The sequence below is a fragment of the Panthera pardus genome, unplaced genomic scaffold (genome assembly GCF_024362965.1).
Source record: "Panthera pardus isolate Hobbes unplaced genomic scaffold, ASM2436296v1 HiC_scaffold_25, whole genome shotgun sequence".
Taxonomy (NCBI): domain Eukaryota; kingdom Metazoa; phylum Chordata; class Mammalia; order Carnivora; family Felidae; genus Panthera; species Panthera pardus.
This window is the reverse complement of record NW_026526821.1, coordinates 65,455,234-65,482,709: the sequence shown is the minus strand read 5'-3', so window position 1 is coordinate 65,482,709 and position 27,476 is coordinate 65,455,234. Positions and strand designations below refer to the sequence as shown.

The window sequence follows — 27,476 nt, the reverse complement described above, 5'->3', positions numbered from 1 at the left end:
ATTGTTGCAAATGGCAGCATGTCATTCTTTCTCATTGCCAAGTAGTCTTTATCTTCTTTATCTATTCATCAGATGATGGACATTTGGGCTCTTTCCATGATTTGGCTATTGTTGATAGCGCTGCAATAACCATTGGGGTACATGTGCCCTGTGAATCAGCATTCCTGTATCCTTTGGATAAACTCCTAGTAGTGCTATTGCTGGGTCGTAGGGTAGTTCTATTTAAATTCAGCAAAATTTGCACTTTCTTCTGACCAGACAGGAAAGGAACACTTAAGGAGCCGTTCAAGTCCCCCTCTGCCTGTGCCAATTTCCACGGGGGCCATCGATGTCTGACGGCCAGGCCAAGACCTGAGCAAAGATTTGAAATCACAGTTTTTCTTTATCTTGACAAGATCTCCTGAGATGACCTCGCTCTCCAAGTAGCTTTGTTTGGTGATCAGGGTAAAGCCTTTATTTCCCTGCTATACTGAGCAGGTGAACACTGACACATTGGGGAAAAAGTGAGGTTAACTCTTGAGTGTATTTGCACTGAGCTGAACGCTGTCTGACCTATGGGCCTGGTTCTATCATGTGGGGCCATCCAGAAAAATACACACTATGCTTCTCTGGATATTTTAAAGTGTGCTTTTGAGCTCCCCCAAATCTTATTTCTTCTGGGACAAACTGTCTCAACTTTTCTAGCCAACTGTTGTGATGTGGTTGTGAGCCCCGTCATCATTTTCGTCTTCCTTCTGTGAGTAGATTCCTGTTTACATCTCAAAGTGTGGTGTTAGAGAGGGCCATAGTGTATCGGGGTTGCTGCCTAGCTCATGGTCTTGTGGAACATAAGCTTCCAGGGCCTCAACACAGCACAGCTCAGAGCTGGTGCCTAACCTGAGGGTCCTTGGTATGTGGGCTGCCGGGAATAGCCGGTCCTCACAGCAGAGGCCACCCCAGTCAGCATAGCGGCCACTCCATGTTTTAAGAAGCAGCAGGACTGGAAGCACATTCTCTCGATTTCCCACACCCATCTGGGCCAATTTACCCCATTCTGAGTTCTCTCTCTCATCCAGATTTGAATCTTTACTTGGAGCTCTGCCTTGGCTTTTAAGCAAGGCCCCCCAAATGATGTCAATGTTCATGCTCAGCTGCCCTCGCCTCAACCGGGCTAACAAGGACAGGAGAAGGTCCCTTTGTTTCTGGCCAATGGGTCCTCCAACTACAGCCGACTTCCTCTGTTTCTGTAAGCGCTGGGCCCACCTACAGGGTGTAAAACCCAGATCCCAAGAGGCCGGGAAGCGGGGGGGGGGGGGGGGCCCTGGCTACCCTCACACCTACCCTAGAAAGCAACAACTCCACCTTTCATTCAGTGATAACACTCGTGTGATGGTCCCTAGGCGCTGCGGGGTATAAGGCGGGCCTAGAAAATTCTGCAGGCAGGGTGGAGAAGCCATGCAGGCTGCAGGGGGGTGGTCAGCTCCCCACCCTTTGGCTTGCCACCTCTAAGAGATGGTCAGGATGATACACCATCTCTTTACTCTCTCTACCTCAGTCAGCGGTGGCAGACCAAGGCTTCCAGGTCATCTGTCACCATTTGGCCCCTGGCCCCAGTTGGTTCTCTGCATCCATCATTCTCTCCCATCTCCCATCCTCCAGATCCTTCCACCACACTCTCTGGAATCTGACATCAGCCACCTCCTAGATCCTTCCCTCTTCTCCAAACATGCCTTCACCTTTCTCTTGAACTGGACCCTGGCTCTCTGCTGAGGCCCCTACTCCCTGCAGCCTTCGGGGAGGGGATGGTTTCTCTCCTATGGGTGGATATCAGGCAGGGCCTGGATGGGGAGGGGGTCCTCCTAGTTTTGGGATGCTGCCTCCAAACCACTTCTCCCTTTTCCCTTTATGTCCTAGGACACTTCTTTCTCCTTGTGGCTGTCTACCTTGGCCTCTGGTCACTCCCCCTTCAGTGATTTCAGCCCACGGCTCATACCTCTCCTCCACCTCTCTGCTCAGCATCCTCGTGACCCCCACCTCATCAACCTGTCTCTCCTACTTCCTCACGTCTTCCCCTCCATGTTATTTCCACCACCTCTGAAATCTCAAAATTTGCTTTTCTTTTTAAAAGTTTTGTATTTACACAAAGTAGAATTCTTTTTCTGATGTATGGTTCTATGATTTGTGTACATGCACAGATTTGCATAACTACCACCACTGCCAGAATACAGAACAATTCTAACACTCCAAAGAACTCCTCCATGCAGCCCCTTTATTCAAGGTGCTCCCACTGCTAACTCCTGGCAACCAATGATCTGTTGTCTGTTCCTGTAGATTTTGCCTTTTTCCAGAATGTCATATAAATAGAATTATTAGAACGTACTATTTGTTATTGCCTTCTTTCACTCGACAGAATACCTTTGCGCTTCCTCTATGTCACGTGAGTCAAGTTAGTTAACTTTGGTTGCCGAGTGGTATTCCATCGTTGGGATGGATTACAGTTTTGTTTTGTTTTAAATCCATACCCCTGTGGAAAGGCATCTGGGTTGTTTCTAGTCCTTGATAAATACAGCGGGATTGTTCACAAATAATGAATATTAATGAATATCTGTGGGCAGATTTTGCATAGATCTAAAGTTTTCACTCAAGATAAATACCTATTGTATTTGTTTATGGTGGTGCTGGGTCATATGTGAGTCTAAGTGAAGTTTCAATGTTAAGTTTCCTCTCCTCTCTGGCGGTGACTATCTGCATGCTTCCTTTTCTCCACACCTCTCTCCGACCCCTGTCTGACCTTACTAAGGCCTCCGGTTCCCTGAGCCTACCGATTTTGCATCGATCATCATCCGCCTCATCTTTTTTTCTTTCCTTCTCAGACAACTTAGTTTTCATGGTCTAGCATAATAGTCTTGGAAACATTCCTAGTTCCTTCTAACATACTGCCCCGGCTGCCCCCCAACCTGGTAACCTCAGCTATCCATCCATTCTGCCTCCACTAAGGTGGACCAATGTGGTTGGAGAAAAACAACTGTGCCAATGGGCTAATTTGTGATCCAAATCGCATTTGAGCATCTAATACTAACCATCAATCTGACCTCCTGGAATGACAGTTCCATACTTCTCTCTCCTCAAACTGATAACGCCTCCCATCCTCTCCACTGATGGTCTTGTCTCACACATCACTGAGGAAATGGAAACAATTAGATTAGAGGTTGCTCATCATCTTCCCCCCATCAATTCCGCCTGACAGGCCGCGGACTCATTCTTCTCTTTACTCCCCCCCCCCCCCCCCCCCCCCGCTTTAAAACGATCAACTGCCCATGCTTCCATCTATGGGTAGCCACTCCATGCTGCACTGGATCCCATCTGTGGCCACCCCACCTTCTCGGTGGTGGTATTCCTGAAAGTATCCCTTCTCTTTTCTGTCCTGATCGATTTTTCCCTCTGCCATCACCATCTAAACACTCCAAATACTATAGCTCATCTTGAAACATAACTTCCCTGAAAAAAAAATCTGTAACTTTACAGGGGGGGCAACCTGATACGCAGTACCTCAGCCAACTAATTGAGATGAACATCAGCAGTGAGATGTCACATTGATTGTATGTGGCCTTGATACGAAGCGATGAGAATGGCACTTTACCTCTACAGTCTTCCTCCCACAAACCCATCATCTAACTATTCTAACTATGAAGATAACGTGAGAGAAATACAAATTGAGGGATGCTGTAATTTAAGAATATCTGAATAGCACTCGTCAAAACTGTCAAGGTCATCAACAACACGGAAAGTCTGAATGGCTCTTATGATGGACCATGAAAACTATCAGTGTAGAGAAACCTAAGGACTCATGGCAATTACGTGCAGTGTGGTATCTGGGATGGGATCCTGGAACATAAAAGAAATACTTTAGGCCAAAACTAAGAAAATTTGAATAAAGTACAGATTTTAGATAATAAGAACGTCTCCATATTGGTTTCTTTGTTGTGACATGTGTCCCATAGTAATGTTAACAAAAGAGGGAACTGGGTGCAGGAATGCTCTAGAATATTCTTGCAACTTGTTTATGATTCTAAAATTACTCTAAAACGGAAGTTCATTAAATATTAAAAAGCAAAACCACCTGTCCTCCAGCTTTACTCCATTTCCCTGCTTCCCTTCACAGGGAAACTTCCTGAAAGAGTTGTGTGTTGCTGTGGTCTCTATCTGCCCCTGCCCCACCCAGCTCATTCCTCAATCTACTCCCATCAAGCTGCTTTTCTTAGCTCTCTACCCAAATTACTTCGGACAAGGTCAGTGATGATCTTCGATCTTCGTGTTCCCAAACCTGATGTTCCCAGAGCCAACTTTGTTTCCTTCTCTTACCTGGCCTTTCAGTCTAGGGTGTGACCCAGTTAACTGTTCCTGCTTCCTGGAACACCCTCTTCCATTAGCTTTTGGGATGTGACATTCCTGGGTTTTTCCTACTCATGGCTGCTTCTGCTTAGCCTCTTTGCTGGCTCCTCCTCTGACTTTGACCAGCACTTACATGGCCCAAAGGCTCTACCTCTACTCTCTATGCTCTAATCTCCTGGGTAATTTAATCCAGTCTCATGAAGTATAACTTACCTGCTGTTGACTCCCAAATTTATATCTCCAGGCCTCATCTATGAAATAGGGATTTTCTACCCAGTTCACAGGGAGGCAGACACAGGCTCTCGGGCATGAAGGGGCTTCCCCGAGGTTACACAGCTAGAAGCAGCAGAGCCAGGACCTGAACTCACGTCTTTGTGACTACAGGCCTGTGCTGTGAGTGGCCAGGCTGCCCTTTCCCCCAGTCTAGCATCCTGTCTGCTCCCCAGGGTCCCCTGCATGTACTATCCATTCTGGCCTTATGCTTTCGTCCTCCTCCTACACTCCTGGAATGACCTTCCCGCCATTCCCCCCTTACTAAGCTTCTTCCCTCCCAGCTGTGGTGGGAGGTTTCTGCATTCTTGAGGCCCAGGCTGATCTTTCCTGGCCTCCCCTGAACTGCCACAGGACCTGGACTCTGCCCAAAAGCAACCGAGGGCTCATTTGCATCTATTAGTTTTGTGCTTTTTGAACCCAACATGGGCGTCCTTGGCCCAAGTACAAGTGTAGCTGGGGACACTGGAGCACAGTATTTGAGACAGGGACTATCTGGGAAAATGCGGGCCAAGGGCCTCCATCATTGTACACCAGCTCACACAGGGGAGTTGTTCAGGATTTTGTTTCCGCCACTATCTGGTAAGCTCTTGTGGAGATCATGACTTCACCAAATGAGTATAGTTAAAAAAACAACTGTGTGTAGGGGGGAATACTTTAAAACTCTTTTCTCCTGGGTCCTGCCTGGGTGGTCATGGAAGTGAAGGAATTAATTTCATTTTCACAGAGGCCACAGAGAAGCCAAGCAGTTCCCATTGGGGCCACAGAGGTCAAAGGAATATGCTGGAATGGCCAGTGCTAGGACTGATGGTTGTAAGCAGAGGCTGCTGCCGGCTGTCTCCCCAGCCCTGCATGGAGACAGCTGCCTATTCATAAGCAGGTCATGATTTAGAAAAGTAAAATCTGAACTCGAGAACGCATCGCATACGGTCTCGGTCTGAGGCGGTCTTTGCCCTTCCCATCCTACCTAGGAAGGTCCCGCTGGAGCCCTGCCACCTCCAAATGGAGGTCCTTCCTGACCCTTCATGCAGCTGTCACGCTGCTTCACATAGTCTTCTGAAAGCAGGGCCGTGACTTCTGTCCTTGGGGACCCCCTAGGATATGAGAAAGGGCCCAGAGGCAGACAGAAAAATGTGGGAAATATGGACAATGCAACATGGCGCCCGGTCTTGAGCCGCTCCTAAGTGTTAATGTTGCTCTGTTCTTCCTGTCAGCTGGCCTCTGTTGCCTCACAGAGATCAGCGCCAAGGTTCGTGGTCTGTAAACTGTTTAACAGATTCTTTGCTTTACGTCGGTGTAGCCCATGATAAGTCCCCACGGAACAAGAGTCACCGGCAGTGGTAGGATCAGAACACTTTAATAAGATATCAGTGTCAAAATACATTTCTTTATAAAGTTAAGCTCCCCTATAGTAATAATGTTGTCAGTAGGAGTTTGACAATACAATAATGTTCATGAACTCGTTACGTTGACAGGTAAGGTTACTATGAAGCTTGGAATATTTTTCAGAGTGTTTTAGTAAAACTGCAAGGGTAAAAATGCCCTTAATGCTGAGGCAACACACACAGGAAATCAAACACCAAACACCAGCGTTTACGCGTCAGTAACCCTTCAAGTTCTGCCGCCGTGCGTGGGGCAAAGCGGTGGTGCTAAAGTGTGATTTGGTCAATGCAGTGACCGGGTCATTCTTCTTAGAGATTTCTTTTGAAATTGTTTTTTTTGTTGTGTTTTTGGCAATATGTCCCTCCAGCTTTACCAAATTCTTCACCTGCTGTGCTTTGTGTGTGTTTCTAGAAACTTCCTTGTTGTATCCAGGACAGAAAAGCTCCATGTGATTGGTATTTAAAAACCAAAAAGGTATCGTCCTTCTTACCCAGTGAGTTACAAAGTGCTCTGAGAACACTTGATTTTCAGTGCTTCCTACCTAAATAAGTCACTTCAGGTGACAGACAGAACTTGGGGAAGGCCTGAGGCTAGGGGCCACCCAGGACGTCTGCCTGCTGTTCCTCGCTGGGCCACCTAACGGCAGGCTGAGGAAGGGGTGCGTGGCCGGTCAGGACCAGCTGTGCCCCCTTCCCATATCCTCTCTCAGGCCAGCAACATGTGCTCCCGGCTGGTAAGCTGGGAGCACCATGGCTGGATCACGACCCCCATTTCTGAATCCTGTCTTTCATGAACTCCCACCGAAACCGTCTCGTGGTAATTCTGGAAATATCCAAATGTGCCATGTGAAAGACCTTTTGGGTCCCATAGCTCAGTGCACTTGAAGGGCTGGCAACAAAATCTGAAGAAAAATTAAAGCACTTCCCCTCCCTTAGATTTGCCCCACCCTCACCCCCACCCCATGACATGCCATCAGACCCTCTTGGCAGCAATAATAATATACATACATACATACATACATAATACATATAGAACACGAGAAGACAGCTCACAGTGCTCCCACACTTTATGATTCCACGTCTTGGATTGTCTGTCATGCCCAGGGCATATCCCTGAAGCAAAAAGCCACCAGCAAGAGGCCTTGAGCAGTGCTGGTACAGGCCCGTGGGAGTTCTGTACAATCTGCAGTGTCAGCAACACCAGGGGAGAGAAAATGGACAGCTTCAAAAAGATCTTAAAGTGATTTCATGAGCAGGATTCCATTTCCAAGTTTTTAGATATTACAAAGTACCCATATATATGATAAACACTTAACCCAGATATAACTTTTCTTTTTAAAGAACTCTTATATTTTTGAATAATAATTACCAAACAAATCCACTGAATGCGGGAGAAAAACCACACTGGGGGAAAAGCCACACTACACAACCTTCACAGTTAACCCCATATGCTGGAGCCCACCCTTTGCGTTTTCCTTTTCCCCAACGGTTGTGTCAAAATTAGAGCCGAGAGTCAGCTTAAGAAAAGAAGAAAAGATGGAAATTTATTATATGGTGATTAGTTTTAAAAAAGAAAGAAGGGCTTTGAGAGGGAAGAGGCCATGAAAATCAAGCTTGGAAAGCAAAATTATTTTGTTTCTCTTTGGCAACAACAACAAGACCTTTTTAGTTAAATGAAGCCAAAGCTTTCCCTACAAGAGAACAAATGTACACAAAACTCGTTAGTATGGATATCGTGTGTGTGAGAGAGACAGAGGGACCCATGAATAATATAAATTAGAAGTAATCAAAGTCGGGGGAAGAAAAATCTTACAAAATTTAAGAACGTTTCATTGACAGAATAAAACACAGCAGGTAAAACAACTGTGCATCTTAAAAATACACTAAAGTGAGCATCTTTAGAAAAAGGCCACCACGTGGGGACGTGGGCGAGTTCACCAGGTAGGTACATCTTGTAAAAAGTGTGTTGGTGTTAGAAATACCTAGTTGCAAAAACAGACGTAGAGAGTGAAGCTGGTGGGGCGGCGCGGGCAGGGGGGGCGGGGGGCCTGCCCAGTGGAGGGCCCTGGCTCAGGTGGCCTGGTCCAGAGCTCTGAGGAGGTCCCCTCCTTGCAGGAGCGTGGAGCTTCCTGGCACAGGAACATTCACCTCACAGTCATATCTGGTCAATTCGGGCAGCAGGTAGGGCTCAAAGGAGGGCCCAAGCAGCCGACTCGCCATGCCTGAAAGAATGAGAGTTTTAAAAACATGGTACCAAATGTGCCAAAAGGATCTCTTCCATAAGAGGGGTTCTGGCGTGTTTCCCCCAAACAGTACCCTTTTCGTGATGGTATCTATGTTTTGTAAATGGCAGCACACTCAGGCAGCCCAGGGAGGAAGACGGGCATCAGGTGCCTAACCCAGAGAACAAGGTCCAGGAGGGTGGCCCCTGCAGAGCTCTCTGGGCACGTCCTCCGCTCAGTTCCTGCCTGAAGACAGAGCGGCACTCCTGCTATGGGAGTGAGCAGCAGGCAGTATGGTAACATGAAACCCTGAGCAAAAGACATGAGTTCGGGGACTCGTAGGTCCAAAGGGCCCTGGATGTCCCTTCTAGAGCCCTGTGGGCACACGGCACCCAGCCCCTGCTGTAGTAAAAATCTGGAAAGGTCGCTGCCTTCCAGGGCGTCAGTCTCATTCTCGTGCCCTGCTGAGCTCTGTGGCCTTGTGAGATCCAGCTCCTGGCGCTCTCTGTCCCCCGTCAGACCCTAGCATGGTGGGTCCACTTCCTGAACGCACTCACCTGACACCTTGGGAGCTGACGGCAGGCTGTAGTCCTGGTACTGGGGTGCGTAGCACTGTGGGGGGAACCCACTCTTGGTGTTCTCCCTGGGGCTCATGGCAGACGGCGGCGGTGGCAGATGTCTCAGAGGCTGTCCCGCACCCCTCATGGGAAGTTGGGTGAACTCATCTGAAAGACCAATGCCGGCGAGTGAGGGCAGTGCTGGGCCGAGGGAAGGGAGAGGCTGTCAGCCCCCAGCATCCCCCTTCCGTCACAAAAGGTGCTCGGAACTAGAGCCAGCTCCTGGGGCAGCAGAGCCCAGAACTTTCTGACTGTATCGGCTGAGCCAGAGTGGAAAGGGGGTGCTGGGTGTGTGGAAGGCAGGGCAGAGGACACCACCCTGTTCTACCACGGCTCAGAGGTGCAGGCGGTGAGACGGTGGGGGATCCCGGGTGGGCCCCTGCAAACACTGTCCCCCCAGGAGGCCTGGGCCTGCTGCTTACCACTGGGGGCGCTTGCGCTCAGCAACTTGTCGGGCACCAAAGGGCAGTTCACGCTGCCCCTGAGGCTCTTCATCCTTTTCCACATCTGATGTGAAGTGCTGCTGCCTGATGGGTCCCCCTGGATCTAGAGGGGAGAAGGCCAGATACCTGGTCCTCAAACTGAGTCGGGGGTGGGCTGCTCTCTATGCAAGGCTGTATCCCTCCCTGCTGCCCGTCATAGGCTCTCTGAGCCCTCACAGCCATCGTGAGAGTTTCTGCCCGGGCCGGACCTCTGCTCTCGGGCTGTTTCCACCCCCACCCAGCGTCCCTAGGCCACACCAGGCAGATGGCTCACCCCGCTCAGGTCCTGGAAGGCCTGCTCCTCATATTCTCGCTGTCGCTTCAGCTTCAGCTTGTTGGACAGGGCTACCATGGCCGGGCTCATCACATCCGGGCCCTGGGGCCCAAAGCCTTTTGCAGACCTGCCAAGCCCGAGAGAGTGAGCTGTGAAGAAGTGGGGAGCCCCATACCCCCCAGGGCCTTCCCCCTGCTCCAGGGGACCTCCCAGAACCAGTAGTTGACCGTGCTGGCTCTAAGACCCAAAGGGCAGAGTCCCAGAGGAGGGGCAGGAGCTTGAGATACCGATGGCTCAGATCACCTGTACCTCCCTCCACATCTGCCTGCTGGTCCAGCTGTACCCAGACAGCCTTTAGGCCTGACCTCATTCCATCTGTCTTTAAGACCACTGTCTCCTGTCCTGTCTCTCCCCTGTACCACTGCCCGGAACCATTCCCCACTGAGGACCAGTGATGGGCAAGTGCCCCAGGGAAGCATAACCAGTAGGTCCTGGGAGCTAGAAGTCACATCCCAACCATGTGACTCCGCCCAGTGAGCACCCTGCTGGTTGGCATGAGGCTTATTGGGGAGATTTAAAGGAGCCCTAAGATGTTGCTGCACTAGGACCTTGGGAAGCCAAAAGGCAGGGTGAATCAAGGGCATCTTTTTGCTTTTCTCAATCAGGGTTCTAGGAGAGAACTAAGAAAATAGTCACTCAAATAATTCTTTGCATTCTGTGGCTCAGCTGATGAACCCTGGTCTGAAGAGAGAGACGGTGGGGCTCAAGGCCCTCAACACCCCCCTTCTCTTCCTTCTCTGGGCCTCAGTCCCCTCTTGGTCTCCAGCCCTGATAGAAATATGTCCTGCTTGAGGCCTCACATACCTTGGGGTGATTCCTTCAACGCATCCAGACTCTGAGTACAGAGAAGGCTGTGGTGGGGGAGAAGGGGAGGAGGCAGGGAGCCTTTCTGGGGCCCCAGAGATTACAGTGGGAGTCTGCTGCTTCAGCCAAGGGGCTCTGCCACTTACTTTTTCTTGAAGACGGAGAGATGGGGCGAGTTGACAGGGGGCCCCAACGGTGATGGCCCCAAGGACTCCGTGTGCTGATCCACAACAGGCCACTTCGTGGGCCCAAAATGTAATGGCGGATCAGGGGGCCACTGTGTGCTGCTGGACCTGCCTCCCAGGGAGGAGAGAGGGGTGCCGGCTTGGCCACAACACGCGGGCAGGGACGCTTTACTGCCGCCATCAAAGAAGATGGAGGACAGGGGCCGGTGCTCAGGCTCTATCTTCTTGCTTCCCAGCTGCTGTTGATACTTGTCCAGGAGGAAAGGGCTGTGGGAGGCCACAGGTGCCAGCGGCTGGAAGATGTTCGTCATGGTGCTGAAGCAGTGCTGGGGAGTCGACTGGGGCTTCTCCTGCAGAAGCCTCTCCTCGGGGCAGATGGGACTGAGCTGGAAGTCTTCCCCGTCCATGGGGATGTAGGGGGCCAGGGTCTCCAAGTCCAGCTCACTGAAGTCCGTCTGGGGGCAGGGCAGCGGGAGAGGAGCGGTGAGGCTGGTGCCTCCTGAGAACGCTGGTCCAGCCGCCGTCTGCCCCTCACAGCCCTGCCCCTGTCCCCCATCTCTCGTGCCCCTCCCGGCGTCCCTCCCTTGCTTCAGCACCTCTGGCCGTTGCCCACCAAAAGGAAACCCAGGTTTGTCTACCCCATGTACGCGTCTCCCCGCACGTGATGCTAGCCTTTCCAGGGGTCCACCCCTCTTCAGCCTGTGCCCCACACTGCTGTCACTGCCTCACCCACCCCGAAATGCCCTCCTCTCTCCAGTCTACCTGTCCAACCCCCGCCCCCTTCTCTCCTGTGGCCCCAGTAAGACTTCTCTGCCTGTGGTGACTGCCCCTGGGGCCAGAGCATACACAGGGGCTCCTGGAAAGCCAGAAACAGCTTTATATGCCCCAGCACAAAGGACGTTTTACAGAATTGCGGGAGCTTGTGCGAGGCAGGGCAAAGAGACCAGCTGAGCAGCAAGGTGGGATTTGTTTTATAACTGGGACTGAGACAAAGGTGGATTAATAATTCTTCTTGGGGCTTTGTGAAATATCCACCCACCTCCTCCTTGTTTTTATAATGTTTCGAGAACAGTGGCCCTTCTGTAAGAAGTGCGTTCCTAAAAAGTTGTGCGTAAGTGAAAATTTGTCAGACGCCTGTCATTTTTAAATCCATTTCAAATAAAAATTGTTCTTACAGAATCCTAAGGTGAAGGTGTCTGTGAGGAGAGTAATTGCTCCTTATTGCTTCTAAACATCTCACAAATCTGGAGATGCTCTTTAAACATAGGGCCTCTTTAAAGAATGCAAGAGTTGGATTTGGCACACAAAGCAGAGGGCAGAAGGGGGAGAAGGGGCTACCCACCGGCCCCATTTCCCAGTTAAGACCAGGGCCTTGGCCAAGTGTTCCCACTGGTCTCCGCCAAAAGGAACGGGGCTGCAAGACCAAAAGGAACGGGGCTGCAAGAATGGGCGTGAGCCTTCACGGTCCACCTACCTGGGTGCTGCCCTGGTCCTTTGCCTCTGTATCTATGGTGAAGAGCTTCTCGATCACTTCAATCTTCAGATCATCATTCAGAGATGTGTAATAGTCTCCGGGGCTGCTGGGCTGGGGGCCAGGAAGGAGGGTGACCAAGTCAAGAGTAGGACACTGGTCTTCCCAGAAGTCCAAGGTGAAAGGAGAAATCTATTTCTGGACCCACAGAGTCAACGCCAATCCATGGAACAAGCATGTGTAGAGGGAACAATCCTTACAAGAAGGCTATGGCCAGGGGCCAGTGGTGGGGAGGGGAGTGCTCCAGAAACTGTACAGCTGTCTGCCTCGAGCAGGATGGTTACTGCCCTGCACAGGGAATGAGCCACAGGCTCCAAGCTGTGTGTAACTTAGCCCCCATCTTCAAGGATCTTATCACATAGATGGGGGGGGGGTGCGGACAGATATTAATAGCAAACGGCTGGAACAGCCGGCAGGTAAGGGTTACCACTGCCCTAGGGGACTCTGGGATAGCTTGAGGGGCATGCGGGCAGTATTCTTGTCTGGGCGGTCTACTCAGCCATCCTGCAGCAGCCAGAAAGAGCAGCCCACCCTTTCAGTGTCCTCACCCCAAGACGGGGTGCTCACCGTGGAGCAGCTGCTGCTGCTGGTGGCACTTGGGGTGGCGCTCCCGGAGGCAGCCGCTTGGGGCACGGTGAAGGCGGGCAGGCTCCCGGCCTCGCTCTGGGTGCTGTGGCTCCTCAGCTCTCTGGACCACGGCTGGCTCGGGGGCAGAAGGGCACTGCTGTAGGCTGAGGACTTCTCAAAGTTCTGGCTCCCTGTGGAGACAAGGGCCTGGCCGCTTAACCCCCACAAGCACTAGGCCCACCCCTGGGCAGAGAAAACCCAAAGGAAGCACAGAGCATCCGAGGAGGCTCTGAAGGTGTACCTGGGAGCTCAGCCCTCCATGCTCCGAGGTCTGGCTGTGACCAAGAGGCCATTACTGGGTCTGTGAGTCAATGAACAGCCTCCCTTTGAAGCGAACACCTTCCAGGAGCATCTCATTTTCAGAGACCTCATGTCAGATCCTAGCACCCACTTCCTTGACAGGCGATTGGGAATGTTGAGGAGCAGGAGGTTGCAAAAGGACAAGTGGACAATTTGCCTCAGTTCTGCCACAAAATAAGGAAGCTGCAAGACCTCTTGTCCTGGGGCTGCTGCCCTTTATAGTTTCTGAGGTTGCAATCCTCACATGGCCTTCCAGAGCACTTCTGAAGGGGCCAAGACAGTTGTAGGGCGAGCACAGGGAGGTGCTGCTGGCCCTGGGGCAGCTGTGCAAGGCTGGGGGAGGAAGATGGGGGTCACGACCTGGGAGCATGGGGCTCCCCGGGTGCACACTTGGGGTGCCTCCAGCACGGGAGGGGGACCAGGGCTGAAAATTTTGCCTGGGGCCATAGGACAGGCATCTCCACTGGACTGGCATACATTTGTAAGAAATAGTACATATGAGGGCTTCATGCTGGGCCAGAATCTTTTCTCCATCCACATTTCTGGAATTATTTCTGACACTATTTCAGCCTGGCCCTCCACCTAAACAGTCAATCTGTCCTTCAAGGCCCAGGTGGAGATTTATCCTCTATGAAAATGTACCAGTGGCCTCAGGGCATCTCTCCTGCTGCCCCCTCCCTCGTCTCAGACTCTCTGCTGCCTGGACCAGAAAATCAGTAGACGTCTCAGGAGGGAGTCCCCCATAACCCCACCCCACTCGGCACTGTGCAAGGTCAGAAGCAGGACTGTCTTAGTGGCAAGAGCATGCGTTGTGTTTTGGGGCTCAGCACAGTCTGGCCACATTCACAAGACGCAGGGGTTAAGAAAAAGCTGAAGCCAGGGAAGCCTGCTACAGTCAGAACTGCCTCACCCAGAGAGGCTCAGCAGGCCCCTTTGAGCTAAGAAGCACCCACCGAAATCCAGGGCAATGATGGCATCCCCCGCAGTGGGGGCCAGCTGGGCCAGCTCCTCCGGCTCCTCCTTCAGCTTGGTGAACAGGTAGTCACTCTGCTCAGACACAGCCACCTCACTGCTGCTGTCAAAGATGCTGCTCATGGCTGTCAGGTGCGGCTTGAACAGGGATTCCGTCTGGTCCATGGAGAACACCACGTCGTTCTTCTCAATCTCGCTGATGGGACGAGAGGTGTGTCAGACTTTCCGGGTTTTCCAGCAAAATCCTTTTACACCCCCGGACCCGTGGAATACCAGGTAGCCAAGCCTTTCAGCCAAAAACATGGGTTCGGCCCCCATGCCAGCGCTTTGTAAGGAACCACACGATGACGTCTGGAGTCATGGCGGCAGCAATCCTGAAGAGTGCCCTCTGAGTATGGATGCATCTTGGATGCTTTTTATTATTGTGTGTGGGCTGCACTGTGTACGTAGGTTTGAGGGCTTTTGTTTTTCTACTCTAGCAGTGTGACCACCTCCAGCTCTCTTCCCAGACACTATGGAGTGAAGGTGTTACATCTTCTCCCGGAAAGAACGAGCAATCCTCTTTCCTTGTCCCCCATTTAGAAAATATTAAGTGACAACTATGCTTTCTGCCTCCCCACGTGGGTCAGAGGCATGACACAGAGGACAAGCAGGGAGAAAGATGCAGGAAAAAAAAAACACTGTGAAGGGGAAATGCCAGGTGTCCTATAATTCCTGAGGCAGCCATAGAAATCCTGTGGGTCATAAGGATCAGCACTGCAAAGAGCTTGCAGAAGTAGTGCCCAGGTTCTGGCAGGTCTGGGTTCCCCGGGCCTGCTGCCCTCAGTCCAGGGAGAACCGTGGCCCTCATAGGCTTACCTCAGGACATAGTTCACACACATGATGCACTGGGGCTGCAGGTTGCGAGGGTTGTAGATGACTGTCCCCTGGGTCTCCAGCCACACGTAGCCCCCATGCTTTGCAAGCATCCGGTACTGGCCACTCACCACCTGACCTTTGGTGCACACTGGGGGAGGAGAAACGGAGCCTGAGGTCAGGGAGGTTGGAAAGGGAGACCTCACAGGGAAGGCAGTCTGCAGGGAAACAGACAAGACTGGCCCCTAAGGCAGCAAGGACCTGCTTATGGCTTCTTTCCTCCTCCAGATTGTTCTAAATGCTCATGTAGCATTTGTTTACTGTATGAAAGCCCTGGGAAGGCGTCTCACATTCCCTACTCCGGAATTCTTCATCTGCTCCCAGTAAAAAGGAATCAATAAATCTCCTTAAATTAAAGTCTAATGTTAGAATTTCTGGTAGTTTTCCAACCTGGACATATACATTTTCATTCCTTGGGAATTCATTCTTCAGAATCCTAGCTCAGAACTCAAATCACAGAGAACTGGAAGAGGCACAGTGTAAGCATTAGAAAATCTTGCTTCATGGGGACTTTGGGAAAAGAACAATCCCCCTGAGATTTGGTTTCCTTATCTGCAAAATGAGGTACTGATAAAAGTAATAGTAATGATGATAATCATTCTTAACTACCCGTATACCACAGCTATTTGTACTGGGCACGACGTCTGCCTGTCTGGCTTATCAGGTGCAGAAGTGTTGACTGAATATCCTGGACAAATGCTGTATAGGAAAAGCCACCTCTTCCCCAGGGCTGCAGGTAACGTTGTGAGGGACCCCACGGAGAAGACCCAGATTCTCTGTAAACGCAGAAAATTGCCCCCCATTCTCTGGGTACGCTCACGGGCCACCTCCCCATTCACCAGCCCTGTGTGGTGGAGGAAGGCAGCGTGGTTCATGCTAACGCCACTTGTGGTCTTTTACATTAATGTTTTTCTAGGCACAGTTACCGTCTTCAAAAATTGAACAAGCACCACCTCCAGGGTGCAGGAAATACTAACTTACGGGTGTGCGGTGCTTTGCAGCGGTCAAACCCATCTCAAGATGAACGCACTGCTGCAAAGCAACTAGAAATGCCCGCACGTAAGTGATCAATGAGGATGAGTGTTATCAGCAGCTCATGTGACACATGGTGACACCATGAAGTGTCTCCTGTGATTCCTGTTTTACATCTGAAGAAACGGAGGCTTCGAACTATTGAGTGACTTACTGAAAGGTCCCCTCGGTGGAAACAGTAGACGGGATCACAGCCTAAATTAAAGACTCCTAATCTAGGCTTTTGTGGTTCGGTTTTCATTTTTAAAATCAACTGGAGTGAGGTTTAATTTACCTTCAATAGAAAATGCACCTGCTTTAAGCACACAGTTCAGTGAGTTTGGACTAACGTACACACTCTTGCAGCTATCACCCCACAATCAAAGGTAAATGCCCTTCCCGTCACCCCTCCCCCACACCACCAAATTCTTTATGCCTCCTGATGGTTAATCCCCATCGCCACCCCTGGTCCCAGGCCACCCCTGATCTATTTTCTGTCACTGCATGTTGCTCTTCTCTCCATCTGCATGTAAGTGGAGCCATACAAGAGTGTGTACTCATTTGTGTCTGGCTTCTTGTCACTCAGCATGTTTTCCAGATTCCTCATGGTGCTGCAGGTATTCATGGTTTGTTCCTTTTTATAGCTGAGTAGTATTCCATTGTATGGAGGTACCATAATTGGTTTATCCATTCACCTGTAGATGGATGTGTAAGTTGTTTTCAGTTTCTTTGCTTATTACCAATAAAGCTGCTATAAACATTTGTGTACAGATCTTGGTACGGACACGCATTGTGGGTGCAGCTAGGAGTGCAATGGCCAGATCACACGCTAAGAACACACTTCCCTTATAAGAAGCGGCCACGTTACTTTCCAAAGTGGTGTATCAGCCTCGTCTAATCTTTTTAACAAAATCCTGGGCCGTAGAGAGGACAGATACGATCTTCTTTTAACAGGAAGAAACTAAAGCTGGGGGGATGGTGACCTGCTTGACATGATGCAGGACAACAGTGACACAGTCTGGGCTGGACAACAGCACTCCAGGCACCACGCTCTCTTCCTATATCCCCCAAGCCGCCATTCACTGGGAAGACTTGATTTGCTATTGCTGTGGTCTGAAATCATCAGGGACTCCTTGGCCAAAGAAATCACTTCCTCCCTGATGTCCCTTTATGTGCCCTGCTGAGGATCCCTTGCTGCAAAGAAACGATTCTTGCACAATTTCAAGTGCCTGGAGTTAACTTATTTAGTGGGATCTTAATGCAGACAAAGTTCAGGGCTCTTACTCTTTTTGATTAAACAGTACAGTGAGCAAAGGTCTTAACTACATTTCTAGTGATTGCAGGCGAGGGCCTGCTCTGTCAGTAGAATATAATTACGCCTGCTTTCTAACCATCTGTTCATTAATGCCAGCCTTGGTGAGGGGCCTGCTCCCTGGTAGATAGGCCTTTTATGGCCTTTAATCTTGTTTTCCTAAGAGCACATAATGTCCTCACACAACAAAGAGAAACCGACCCCCCCACCTTCCCGCCTAGCTCTTCCCACCCCTACCTCCAAGAGTAACAATGTATAAATTACTAATCCATTTGGAAATGATGGCTTTCAATTATCTAAATCTGGTTTGGGGACAGAGCTTCCCCAGTAATTTCAATGGTAAACTTTCACAGGCTAAAACACACATAGATGCGGAAACTCAGGATGCTGGTGTATAAACCTGGACCAGCCTCAAAGCTGGGCCTCCAATTATTCCACAGCATTGGTGTGAATCTGTGCTACAACTTTATTTGCACAAACCCAATCTCTCTCTCTCTCTCTCTCTCTCTCTCTCTCTCTCTCTCTCTCACACACACACACACACACACACACACACACACACACACACACAGAAATAGATGCTTCCGTTTTAGCTGGCATTAACACGATTTCCAACCCATGCAGATTTCCCTTTGTTGGATTTGGGTTTGCTGGCTGGGTACAAGGCCTCTGAGCTCAGAGCAGCTTCACTTGGCTTCATCAGGAGAAGAAGGGAGCCTGTGATTTCTATTTGGGTCATGAATTACCTTTAAGTGTGCCTAATGCTTAAATATACAGATTCAATAAAAAGCACCATATTTTCCCTGGAGTCAGCAGGAAACTGATATGACAAATTTTTACCCCAGCTCTGTTTTAAGGATCCAGGATTTTCTAAGAAGAAAGAAAAAATCTTTTTTATATGCCTTGTGAGAAGTCATCATTTTTGTTCCCTTTGATAGTAGTGACCTCCACTTTCCCACCCCAGAAGACAAAGTACAATACTGTCCTCCAGGATTTCCCAGAACCTTCTAGTACCTTCTAGTCTACTTGTAGAACCCTAATTTGACTTCACCCTTGGCTCATTAAAAAAAAAAGCTGGACTTTTCCCCAATTTTACATCTAAAGGAGCAAAGGCCCAGAAAGCCAGGCCCTGGGCCAGAGCTGGGCCAGAGCCCAGGTCCCTGAGTCACATTGTTGGGATAACTTTGGGAGCAAGAACCATCATGTAACAGAAAAGCATGGGGAATCCTACCACGAAGGCTAGAACCACATCCTACAATTTCAAAGCTGGGGCAGGCTAGGGCTGGGTCACATCCACGGGCACCCATCTCTGGGTCTCTAAGTGGGACTGAATCTAGGTTGGTTTTTTTGCCAGAGAGCAGAGTGATAAACTTCTCTGAGATATCCTCAGGGGCCCTTCTGCACTGTCAGCTCAAACCCCAAAGCCATGAGGAATAAACAGAGAGACCAATTAGAAAGAGAAGATCCCACTCCATAAGAGAATATTAACTGTGCTCACGTACAGCTTATAGGGGTTGCTAATCTGTTAGCTGCTCTGAACTCAGCTGGCCTAGCCTTAGGACAGACAATGGATTTAAGAACAATGGACACACAGCAGCACCGCCATTTTCTTCACTGCCGCCCCAAGCCACAGCTAATCCTGGAGGCCCAAGAGCAGCAGGGCCCCAGGGAATCTTGTTAGACTTACCCATTTTTAATCCTCCTATGATCCTCTCAGCACCTTGGTCTGCACCACTATCACCACTTATTTTGAAGCATTCTTTCCCAAATATGTGTTTTGCCCTTGGGTTTATCACTCAGTGCCTGCATTTTGCCAAACACTGTGCTAGATATTGAGGCTAAAGGTAAGAGCCACCTTGCTCCCACAGAGCCCACAACCCTCCTTTTCCTTCAGAAATGAGATCCCTTAAGTCGGGCAGTAATCCCATAAATTTCTCTGTCCCCCAGTGGGCCAATATAGGGTTATAGGCCCAGAGTCCTTGCGTGTTGACGGGCTGTATGGATTTAAGGAAGTTGTCTTGGATCACCTGCAAATAGGATGTCTGAATTAGGACAATGGCTAAGTGAATGCATTAGAGTTGCCCTGTCCCATACGGTAGCTACTAGCCAGGTGTGGCTATTTAAATTTAATTAAATTAAACAAAAAATTCAGTTCCTCAGGTGCACTAGACATTTCATATGGACTATGCAGGTATAGAACAGTTCCACTGCAGAAAGTTCTATTGGACAGTCCTGTTCCAGAATCTCTTTTAGAATTCAGGTTTTCGTTCAAGGGGCAAAGCACAGTGTCCATATGCCATCACTAGTATGCCTGGGACAGCCTCCAACTGACTTCTCTGATCCAGCAAGATCTCTTGGGAGAACCACAGCCTACCTCAACACATCTTTTGAGTTGTGCCCTATGACTTTCACCCATGTAGCCCCATCCTCCCCCATCCTTCAAGGTGCAACTCAAGTGCTCTGTCCTCTCCTTTTCCTGAACTCTCCCAGGCCTCCTCTTCTCAGGATGTGTGGACTTCCTTCAATAGCATACAACCCAGTTGACTGTGTGTTGTCTCGTACTGCTCTCTACAGAGCTGTCCCACAGGGTTGTACAGACTGCTGACTGCATGTGGGTGTTGGGTGGAGGTGGCCCGTGGGGACTGAGATTCAGCCTGCCTTCCACTCGCCAAGCTGTGTGCCTTGGCATGGGTGTGTCCCCCCCTGAGGAAGGGTGTGTGCCCTCTTCCTAATTTGTGTGAAGTTGTCATCTGGGCTGGTGGCAGCCTCAGTTTCTGACCATCCTGAGGGCATGGGGCTCGTCTGCCACAGAAGATGTGACGTCTGTGAAGGAGGTAAGCAGGTCTTATCTCACTGGTCACACCTCACTCAAGGCCATATTCCACAGATACAAGGGAGCCACATAGGGCACTCTAGGAACTTACGGTTCTGGTGACTTTTGGTCATGTTCTCTGAGTCCAGGGCATGGTAGAACTCGTAGGCTGAGCGGCCGAGCAGCTCCTCAGGGTGGTAACCAATCAGTTCTGTGATTCTGAATTAAAAAAAAAAAAAAAAAAATCACGTGGGAAGAGACACTGCATGAATGTGGGTGGGGGCTCAAGGAGCTAAATCCAGAAGGTAAATCAAATGCACGCATTCTGATGAAAACACTCCAGGCTTCCTGGTCACACCATTCATCCAAGTTAAAAAACAAAACAAAACAAAACATGTGGTCAACCTGCAACTGTGGCTCCACCCAACCTCCGCTTTTCCTGCCCTTCCACTGGACGGGGCTCTCCCACCCTCCACCTCCCGATTTCTGCAGGTGAGGGAGCAGAGATCCAGGGAGAGCAGACAATTTGCTTGATGCCCACACAAGCATCCAGGGACAGACCAAGAATGAAAACCAGGGATCCGATCGCCAGCTCAAGCTTATGCTAGTACAGGGTGATATAAACACAAGTGAAGACGATGTGGTGTCAAGTTGGGAAAAAGCACAGAGTCGGCCTTCGTCTGTGTGTTAAGTCGTGACTGAGGAGGAGAGTGGGCAGGAGATCCCCGTGTGTGTCTGATATTCACTTCTCTGAGTGCTTTTCCTTAGGCCCTGCCTGGTGACTTCGGGTACCTCTTGGACATCAGGCTTGTCTTCCATGGAACTTTAACCTGCCCCTCCCTACTTCAAGGGAAGGGGGCAGGTGGGAAGTGCTGAGGGGAAGAAATATAAAAGTAAGGTGGTGGAAAAGTGTCTCCTCATTATACTCTGATAAAGGGCAGGGGCAGCTCTGAAATGACAGGGCTCGGCTGTCCCAAGCGTCCCTGTCTTCACCCTGTAAGGTGTCTGGGTTTGACGGAAAGTGGGCAGAGAGCAGACAAATGTGGAGAACTGTGAAGGGTCATGTAACACTCTTAGGACTCTTTGCTCTGTACCAGAACCATTGAAATCAAGAAGACCTGCCCAAGAACCACCAGATTAGCCGCTTTCCCACATCATATCTAAATATTATTTCTTGTCTTTCTTATCTCACAGCTTTCCTAATGGGCTCATTGTCTTGTTTACCTGGCCTACCACAAGTCAGAGTGGGGCTATGTTCTTATGATTACGAGCTCTATTTCAGAACGCATGACTTCTGAGTAAAGCCCTGTCATCGATCCATTTTGGGAATTAATAACAGAGGAGAAAGCACAAGCAGAGAGTAGACGCAAGGGCCCCTGATTTCCTGTCCCTATTCTCTCCCCCCTCCAAAGGGCCTTTGCACGTGTCTTCCAGAGCAAATCACCCTAAAATATTATTTCCATCTTGTCACTCCCCTATTTAAGCACTGACAGCTTTCTGTATTGTCAACCACTATCATCACCATGATCAAGAGTAAATATACTCTGCCTAACTTCAAAGACCCCCTGGAATCTGGTCCCCAACTTCCCCAGCAATTTGATTTTCAACTAACCTGCAGCGTGTCTTACATGCTGTGCCCTGGCAGATAGCTCTCCTCAAAGTGCCCCACACCCAGAAAACCCATTCTTGCTGCAGAGCCTTGACACTTTCTCCTTCCCCCTCCTCTCCAGGCCCTGATGACTGCAAAGCCAGCTCAAGGCCTGGCCCTCGCCACAGAGCCCTAATTCCCCCACCCCTCACCCATGTCTCCTTCTCATGGAGTCCTGCAGGTGGATATAACATCACAGAGAATTACCCACATCTTAGGCTGCCAACCCCTGAACTTAGGGACCACTTTCTCCTTTGGCCTTCCCTCCAATGGACACTTGATAAATACTTGAGTAACTGACCAGTGGATTGATTCTGTCTTAGGACCTAAAGTACAACAAGAGCCCTGTCTCCTCCAGCACTGCTAAGGGATCTGGGCAATAAAACTCGACTTTTTCTCCCAGAACATGAGTAACTTGTCTCAATGCATGTCAGTGAGTGCGCGCGCGCACACACACACACGCACACACACACACACACACACACAATTCTCAGCAGAACCCCTCGTGATATTCAATACATCCTGTCTTCATTCTGGAAGCTGTGGCTGGTGTGGTCAGAGAAGAGAAAAATTCTCTGCCTAGGTGAGACTTTGGGGTTAAACGCTTGGTCAGACAAGGAGCAGCCCAACGGGGCTAAGCAGCTTAGGCCTCAGCTGATTCAGCCCCAATGGAGACTTCTTCAGAAAGATTCTCAGCAGTTCACTTGTGCCAGCCAGCTGCTCTCCCACCAGGAGGATCTGTCCCCTCACTTGGCCAGGAGCAGAGAGGCCTTTAAACTCATCGGCAACAGACATGTTCCTTGGCAGCCTGATCCTGGGGGTGGTGCCCAACAGCACCTTAGCGAGGTGAAGCCTGGGGGAGAACACGGAGACAGCGGAACAGTGCTGGCCTTTTCTTCCTTCTCTACAACCAAATAACTTTCTTATTGGATCCGGGGCTTTTGAGCGTAAGCCTGGGAATAGGAATTATACCAGTGGGCCCTGCTGACAGTGGACCGGCCATTAACAGGCTTGCCGGTTTGCCAGATAAATTGCTTCTGTTTCTGGACAGGGCTAGCATTTTCTAGAGACCCTCAAAAATGAGGCCATCCTGTAAAAGATAGGATACCACTCCCTGAAGAAATTAAATTTTCTTTCAAGATTAGAATCTTTAAAATGTTCAAAGTAAATGTTTATGATAATCAGCCTCATAATAAAACATTTAAAAAATCTAATTACTTTACCATGCATTCAAAGGCACACAATGGGCATATTTTGGAAGGAGACAAACAAACCTAGATTTCAGAATTGCCAGCTAACTTCCCAGGAGTGGCCTTCATTTATCTTGTCAACTAAAATAAATATTTAATGTCTCCTTCTTCATTCCTTTAAACAGACTACTATAAAAACTGGGAAATACACATACCCCAAACACAATTGAAGAACATTCGAGTTGTCAAACTTCACAAAGCCAGGAAACCCCAACTTCAAGCTAATGGTCATTCCCCTCCATCTGCAGGCACGCAGACGCCAGTGGGGAGGTTAATGAACCCAGCTTGTTTATAGGGTCAGCTATGACAGCACAGAAGGGCCTTCGCTGCTAATTTCCCCGGGTCCCAGAGAAGCCTGTGGAGCTGGGCTGTGATAACGCTTTCATCTGCTCTCTCCATCAGGGGCAGGGAAAACTATTTTTTTTTCTTTCTTTCTAATTAAGGGCCCTGACTCACTGGAAAAAAAAAAAATCAGTCTGGGGTCACCCATAAATTTAAAAAGTCAACTCAGTAGGGCTGTTCTGTTTTAGAGAAGAGGGAAATGTAAAAGGGCCTAATTTACCAGATTTCAGAAATGAGAAGAGTAGAGCTCACTCTTTAACAATAAAGTAGAAGAAACAGATCAAGGGTGAGGCACAGAGAGAGAGATAGACACAGATGGGCAGCCACAGGAGGCAGAGATAGAAGGCAGAAAGAAAACAGAAAATACAGAGGAAAAAAGGTCACTAGATTCTGAAGTGTTATGCCAAGTTAAGATGTGGGTCAGACCGCCTGGCTTTGGGATTCAGAATCAGATATGTCTTCATAATGTAAAATGACAGTTACTCATTGTCCTTCAACTGTTCTTTACCTGTAAATGCCCACAGGTTCTTTTCAACATGGATTACCTGTGCCTCTCTTGGCTACAGTATCCATGCCATTGCCTCAGTGGGCAGCGGAAACCCAGCAAAAGGCCTAAGATGGCTCGTTCCTCCTCCAGGTGACACCGCTAAGCACACGTGCACGCGGGACACGGCAGCAAGCTCCCTGACTCTAGACACCACTGCCTGGAGGCAAACAAGGTCTGGCCATGGCTTTTACCCCTGCTTCCTAGGCGGGTAAAGGGTTTGCTAAATCAATTCGTCATGTAAACAAGCTGTTTAGAGGGTATTTTAAACTATTCAAGAGGATAAAAGTTTTAAGGACTTTGTAAACCGCGTATTTGTTTTCCAAAGAATGCATGTGCTAATAAACCATACTTCTGTTGAAGTCTGTTTTCTTTCCTTCCACCCTTTCTGGCCGTGGCCTGTCTCCAGCAACAACCTGATTCACCTCAGTTTGGTTTCTATAATGGGCTTAGAAGCTTTGGAACTTCATTTCCTTAATAATAGCCAGACTGCTCACAGACTCAGATTTCAATGCCTTCTGTTTTAATATACTTTTACCCAGATTTTGTTTGCTTTAAACAGTAGTCCTTAAGCTTTGCGTTTTCCTCAAATATTATGTGGCCTTGTGAAATCTATACAAACAGCTCTGTAGTTAAGGGACAGTTTTCATCTTGTCGGTGTGATGTGCAACGGGTGTGGTGACTTTATACCTAGGAAGACCGCCCTAGCTCAGTCCTGGACTGACCCTGCTCTGAGTACCACCAAACGCCACAGCTGCCTTCGGTTACCTTGGGACCCCCAAGCAGTAAGAAGAAATCTGCCTTGAATTGTTGCAAGAGAGGAGCAGATCGTGTAGAAGAAATAATCTTTGAATTAGGACGTTGATTCAACTTCGAAATATATTGCAAAGAGAATTTGTAGAGCTGTCTCTTCTAGGGGAGTATCTCAAGCAGACCAGGCAGGATAATATATAAGCATTTCTCATATGTATGTTCAAACTCTGGCTGATTTCAGGACACTGTCATTTGGAGGAGACATAGATGTCAAGGAGAGCACTTAAAACTTCTTCTAATTCAAAGATTTAAAGAAAGTCACTACACCCTCTTCTATTAGATGTGAGCAGAAAGGCTAATAATGTGTAGGGCTGCAAAAATATTTAGAATACACTAGGTATGGTACTAAAAAGCTACATGTATTAATTTGAAAGGCCACTCTGAGTTTTCAAATGCCACCCACCCTCTAAAAAAAGTACAATAATTTATTAAGTGTATCTCATGATGCAATGAAAGTATATAATCTTTTACTACTAATTTGCCTAAAATTAATGTATTTTATTCTCTGATTTCAATACTCCTGCCTCCCAAGTATTTTGATGTGTATGTATTTCATGACTCATGGCTCTTTATAGTTTTCTTCACTGACATTCTCTTTATGATCCCCAATTCTTCTCTCACTACTATTATTTTTATTATTCCAGACTTTTTTTTAATGCTTATTTATTTTAGAGAGAGAGAGAGAGTGCATGAAAGAGCAAGGGAAGGACAGAGAAAGGGGGACAGAGGATTCAAAGAGGGCTCTGTGCTGACAGCAGCCCTCCCATTGGGGGGCTTGAACTCACGAATCATGAGATCACGACCTGAGCCAAAGTCGAACGCTCAACCGACTGAGCCACCCAGGTGCCCCCCTCTTCTGTGTATAAAGAGAATTCGTCATAAATTTGACCCACAGAATTTGAAACACAGACATCTTAACTTACCCAATTATGCCTCATGTTGCCTTAATCCAATGGCAAAACAGGGTTGCCTTCAAATTCTTTAACTGTAGACTATACGATCCTCTTTGTTAATCTGAAATTTTCACTGTAACTCTGATACCGTATTCTCCCTATTGATATGGAGCCTACCCACAATCTGCTTTTATAATTTATTTCTCAGAGACAGGAACACTCACACACAAATCACGGTAGGATTATGTGAATTAGAGTTGGCCCTCTCCCTGGATGCCTGGCTCCCTTCGCAGTTACTCCCTGTCACCACTAGGTGGCACCTCCACATGAATTTAAGAACCACCCCATTTTAGAGTTAAACTATTTGTGAATAACCTCTATCTCCCTTTTCAGTGAACGGAATGCTCTATTTTGTGCCATCTACTGCAGTTCATTAAGTTGCTGGTGTCTCAATATCTAAACTCTTGGAGATCAGGAGCCATTTCTTTTACTTATTTGCTAGAATAGTCTCCAGCACAGGGCTAGATACACAGTACATGCTCAGTAAATAACAGCTGGCTCACTGGTTGCTCAGTATTTTAGGAAACGGAGTAGAACGGCTCTGTGGGAGTCCTAAATGGAGACAGATCATCGGTCACAGTGATAGTCAGGACATCCTTCCTTAACCTTGCCACCATGGTGCTCCCCTTGTCAGGAGCAGTCAACCACATATACGCAAATGTAACTGACATGAAGTGTCACAGAATTTACTTTGTAAAATGTTTACTTTTTAGATGATTAATGAGAGACCTAATAACGGTCCTCTAACCCTTTATGATGAGGCACGGGACCAGCGCATTCTGAGCTGTTTTCCTTTATTCTGCTGTGGCTGCCTCAGAACCCCGTTGCCTGGATTCCATGGACTGTGGGAACCCGAAAGTTAAATGTGAGATTACAGCCTGATTTTTCTCTCTTCTTTCTGCTTTATTTCTCTCCCCTCTCCCTTTATTTCTTCTCCAACACCCTTTTTTTTTTTTTTTTTTTTTTTTATTATCATCAGTCTGTGGTTTCTATACACGGAAGAAAAAGTACTCAGCCCTCTTTAAAAAGTGATTTTGTGGATTCCAATTGCCTTATATTTTCATCAGATTCTTTCAGTTTTCCTTATGGTAAAGTAGTCCCCTGGGTGGGAAATTACAGCCCCTCAATGTAGTTAGATGTCATCAAATCTAGTGAATTCCTAGATTAAATGGGAAATGGAAAGCAGTCCCCCGCCCCATTAGCTATCATATGTAAGTGTTGGTTTTTGAAACATTGATCTCGGAAGGGTATTAAGGAGGCAGAGTGAGAGAGAGAGAGAGAGGAAGAGAGAGTGTGTGTCTGTGTACATGTGTGTTCATGTACACCTTTCCCCATTCTAATGAAAGAGCAAAAACAAAACAAGCTACCAAACCCAAAAAACTCCAGTTCTCATCAAAGCAATAGAGAAATAGCACTTAAGGATTAAGGACTTAAAATAGTCACTTTATAAACCGTCTAAGCCATGTCTGTGCCCTTGTTAACTAATCTGCTAATCGGTTAAACACAACTTCCGTGAGGCACAGCATTCTGTATACATAAAGCACCTCTGTATTCATCCCTCCAGCCCACTGAACTCAGAGTTCGGGCCATGTAATTAGGTTTATTGAAAGGCAAGATTTTGCTGAAAATGCAATGTGTCCAGCAGAACTTAGAAGCACTATCACCCTCCACACTCTGAGTCACAAAGCCCTAAATCACAGGTTCCTTCAAGCCAGTATCGACTCTGCCTGTAAGCCCTGAGCCAGACTAAGCAGTCGGCACCAGGGATCTCTCTCTGCT

General features: G+C 48.6%; 1 protein-coding gene and 1 long non-coding RNA gene across 2 annotated transcripts in view; one reads left to right on the top strand and one right to left on the bottom strand.

The window, feature by feature from the left end:
- Window positions 1-5,982: 5,982 nt before the first annotated feature.
- EPAS1 (endothelial PAS domain protein 1) overlaps window positions 5,983-27,476 on the bottom strand; it is an 84,010-nt gene continuing 62,516 nt past the window's right edge. Inside the window, exons 7-16 of the mRNA XM_053890658.1 lie at window positions 20,260-20,366; window positions 14,956-15,103; window positions 14,079-14,293; window positions 12,766-12,956; window positions 12,142-12,252; window positions 10,629-11,122; window positions 9,619-9,745; window positions 9,285-9,408; window positions 8,803-8,970; window positions 5,983-8,245 (exon numbers count right to left, since the gene is read on the bottom strand). Coding sequence (XP_053746633.1) covers window positions 8,094-8,245; window positions 8,803-8,970; window positions 9,285-9,408; window positions 9,619-9,745; window positions 10,629-11,122; window positions 12,142-12,252; window positions 12,766-12,956; window positions 14,079-14,293; window positions 14,956-15,103; window positions 20,260-20,366 — 1,837 coding nt within the window. The 3' untranslated portion in view covers window positions 5,983-8,093. The remainder of the gene's footprint in view (window positions 8,246-8,802; window positions 8,971-9,284; window positions 9,409-9,618; window positions 9,746-10,628; window positions 11,123-12,141; window positions 12,253-12,765; window positions 12,957-14,078; window positions 14,294-14,955; window positions 15,104-20,259; window positions 20,367-27,476) is intronic.
- Window positions 11,122-16,263, top strand: LOC128773512 (uncharacterized). The gene is made up of 2 exons (XR_008417840.1): window positions 11,122-11,295; window positions 15,635-16,263. It is a non-coding gene; the product is annotated as an uncharacterized LOC128773512 (long non-coding RNA).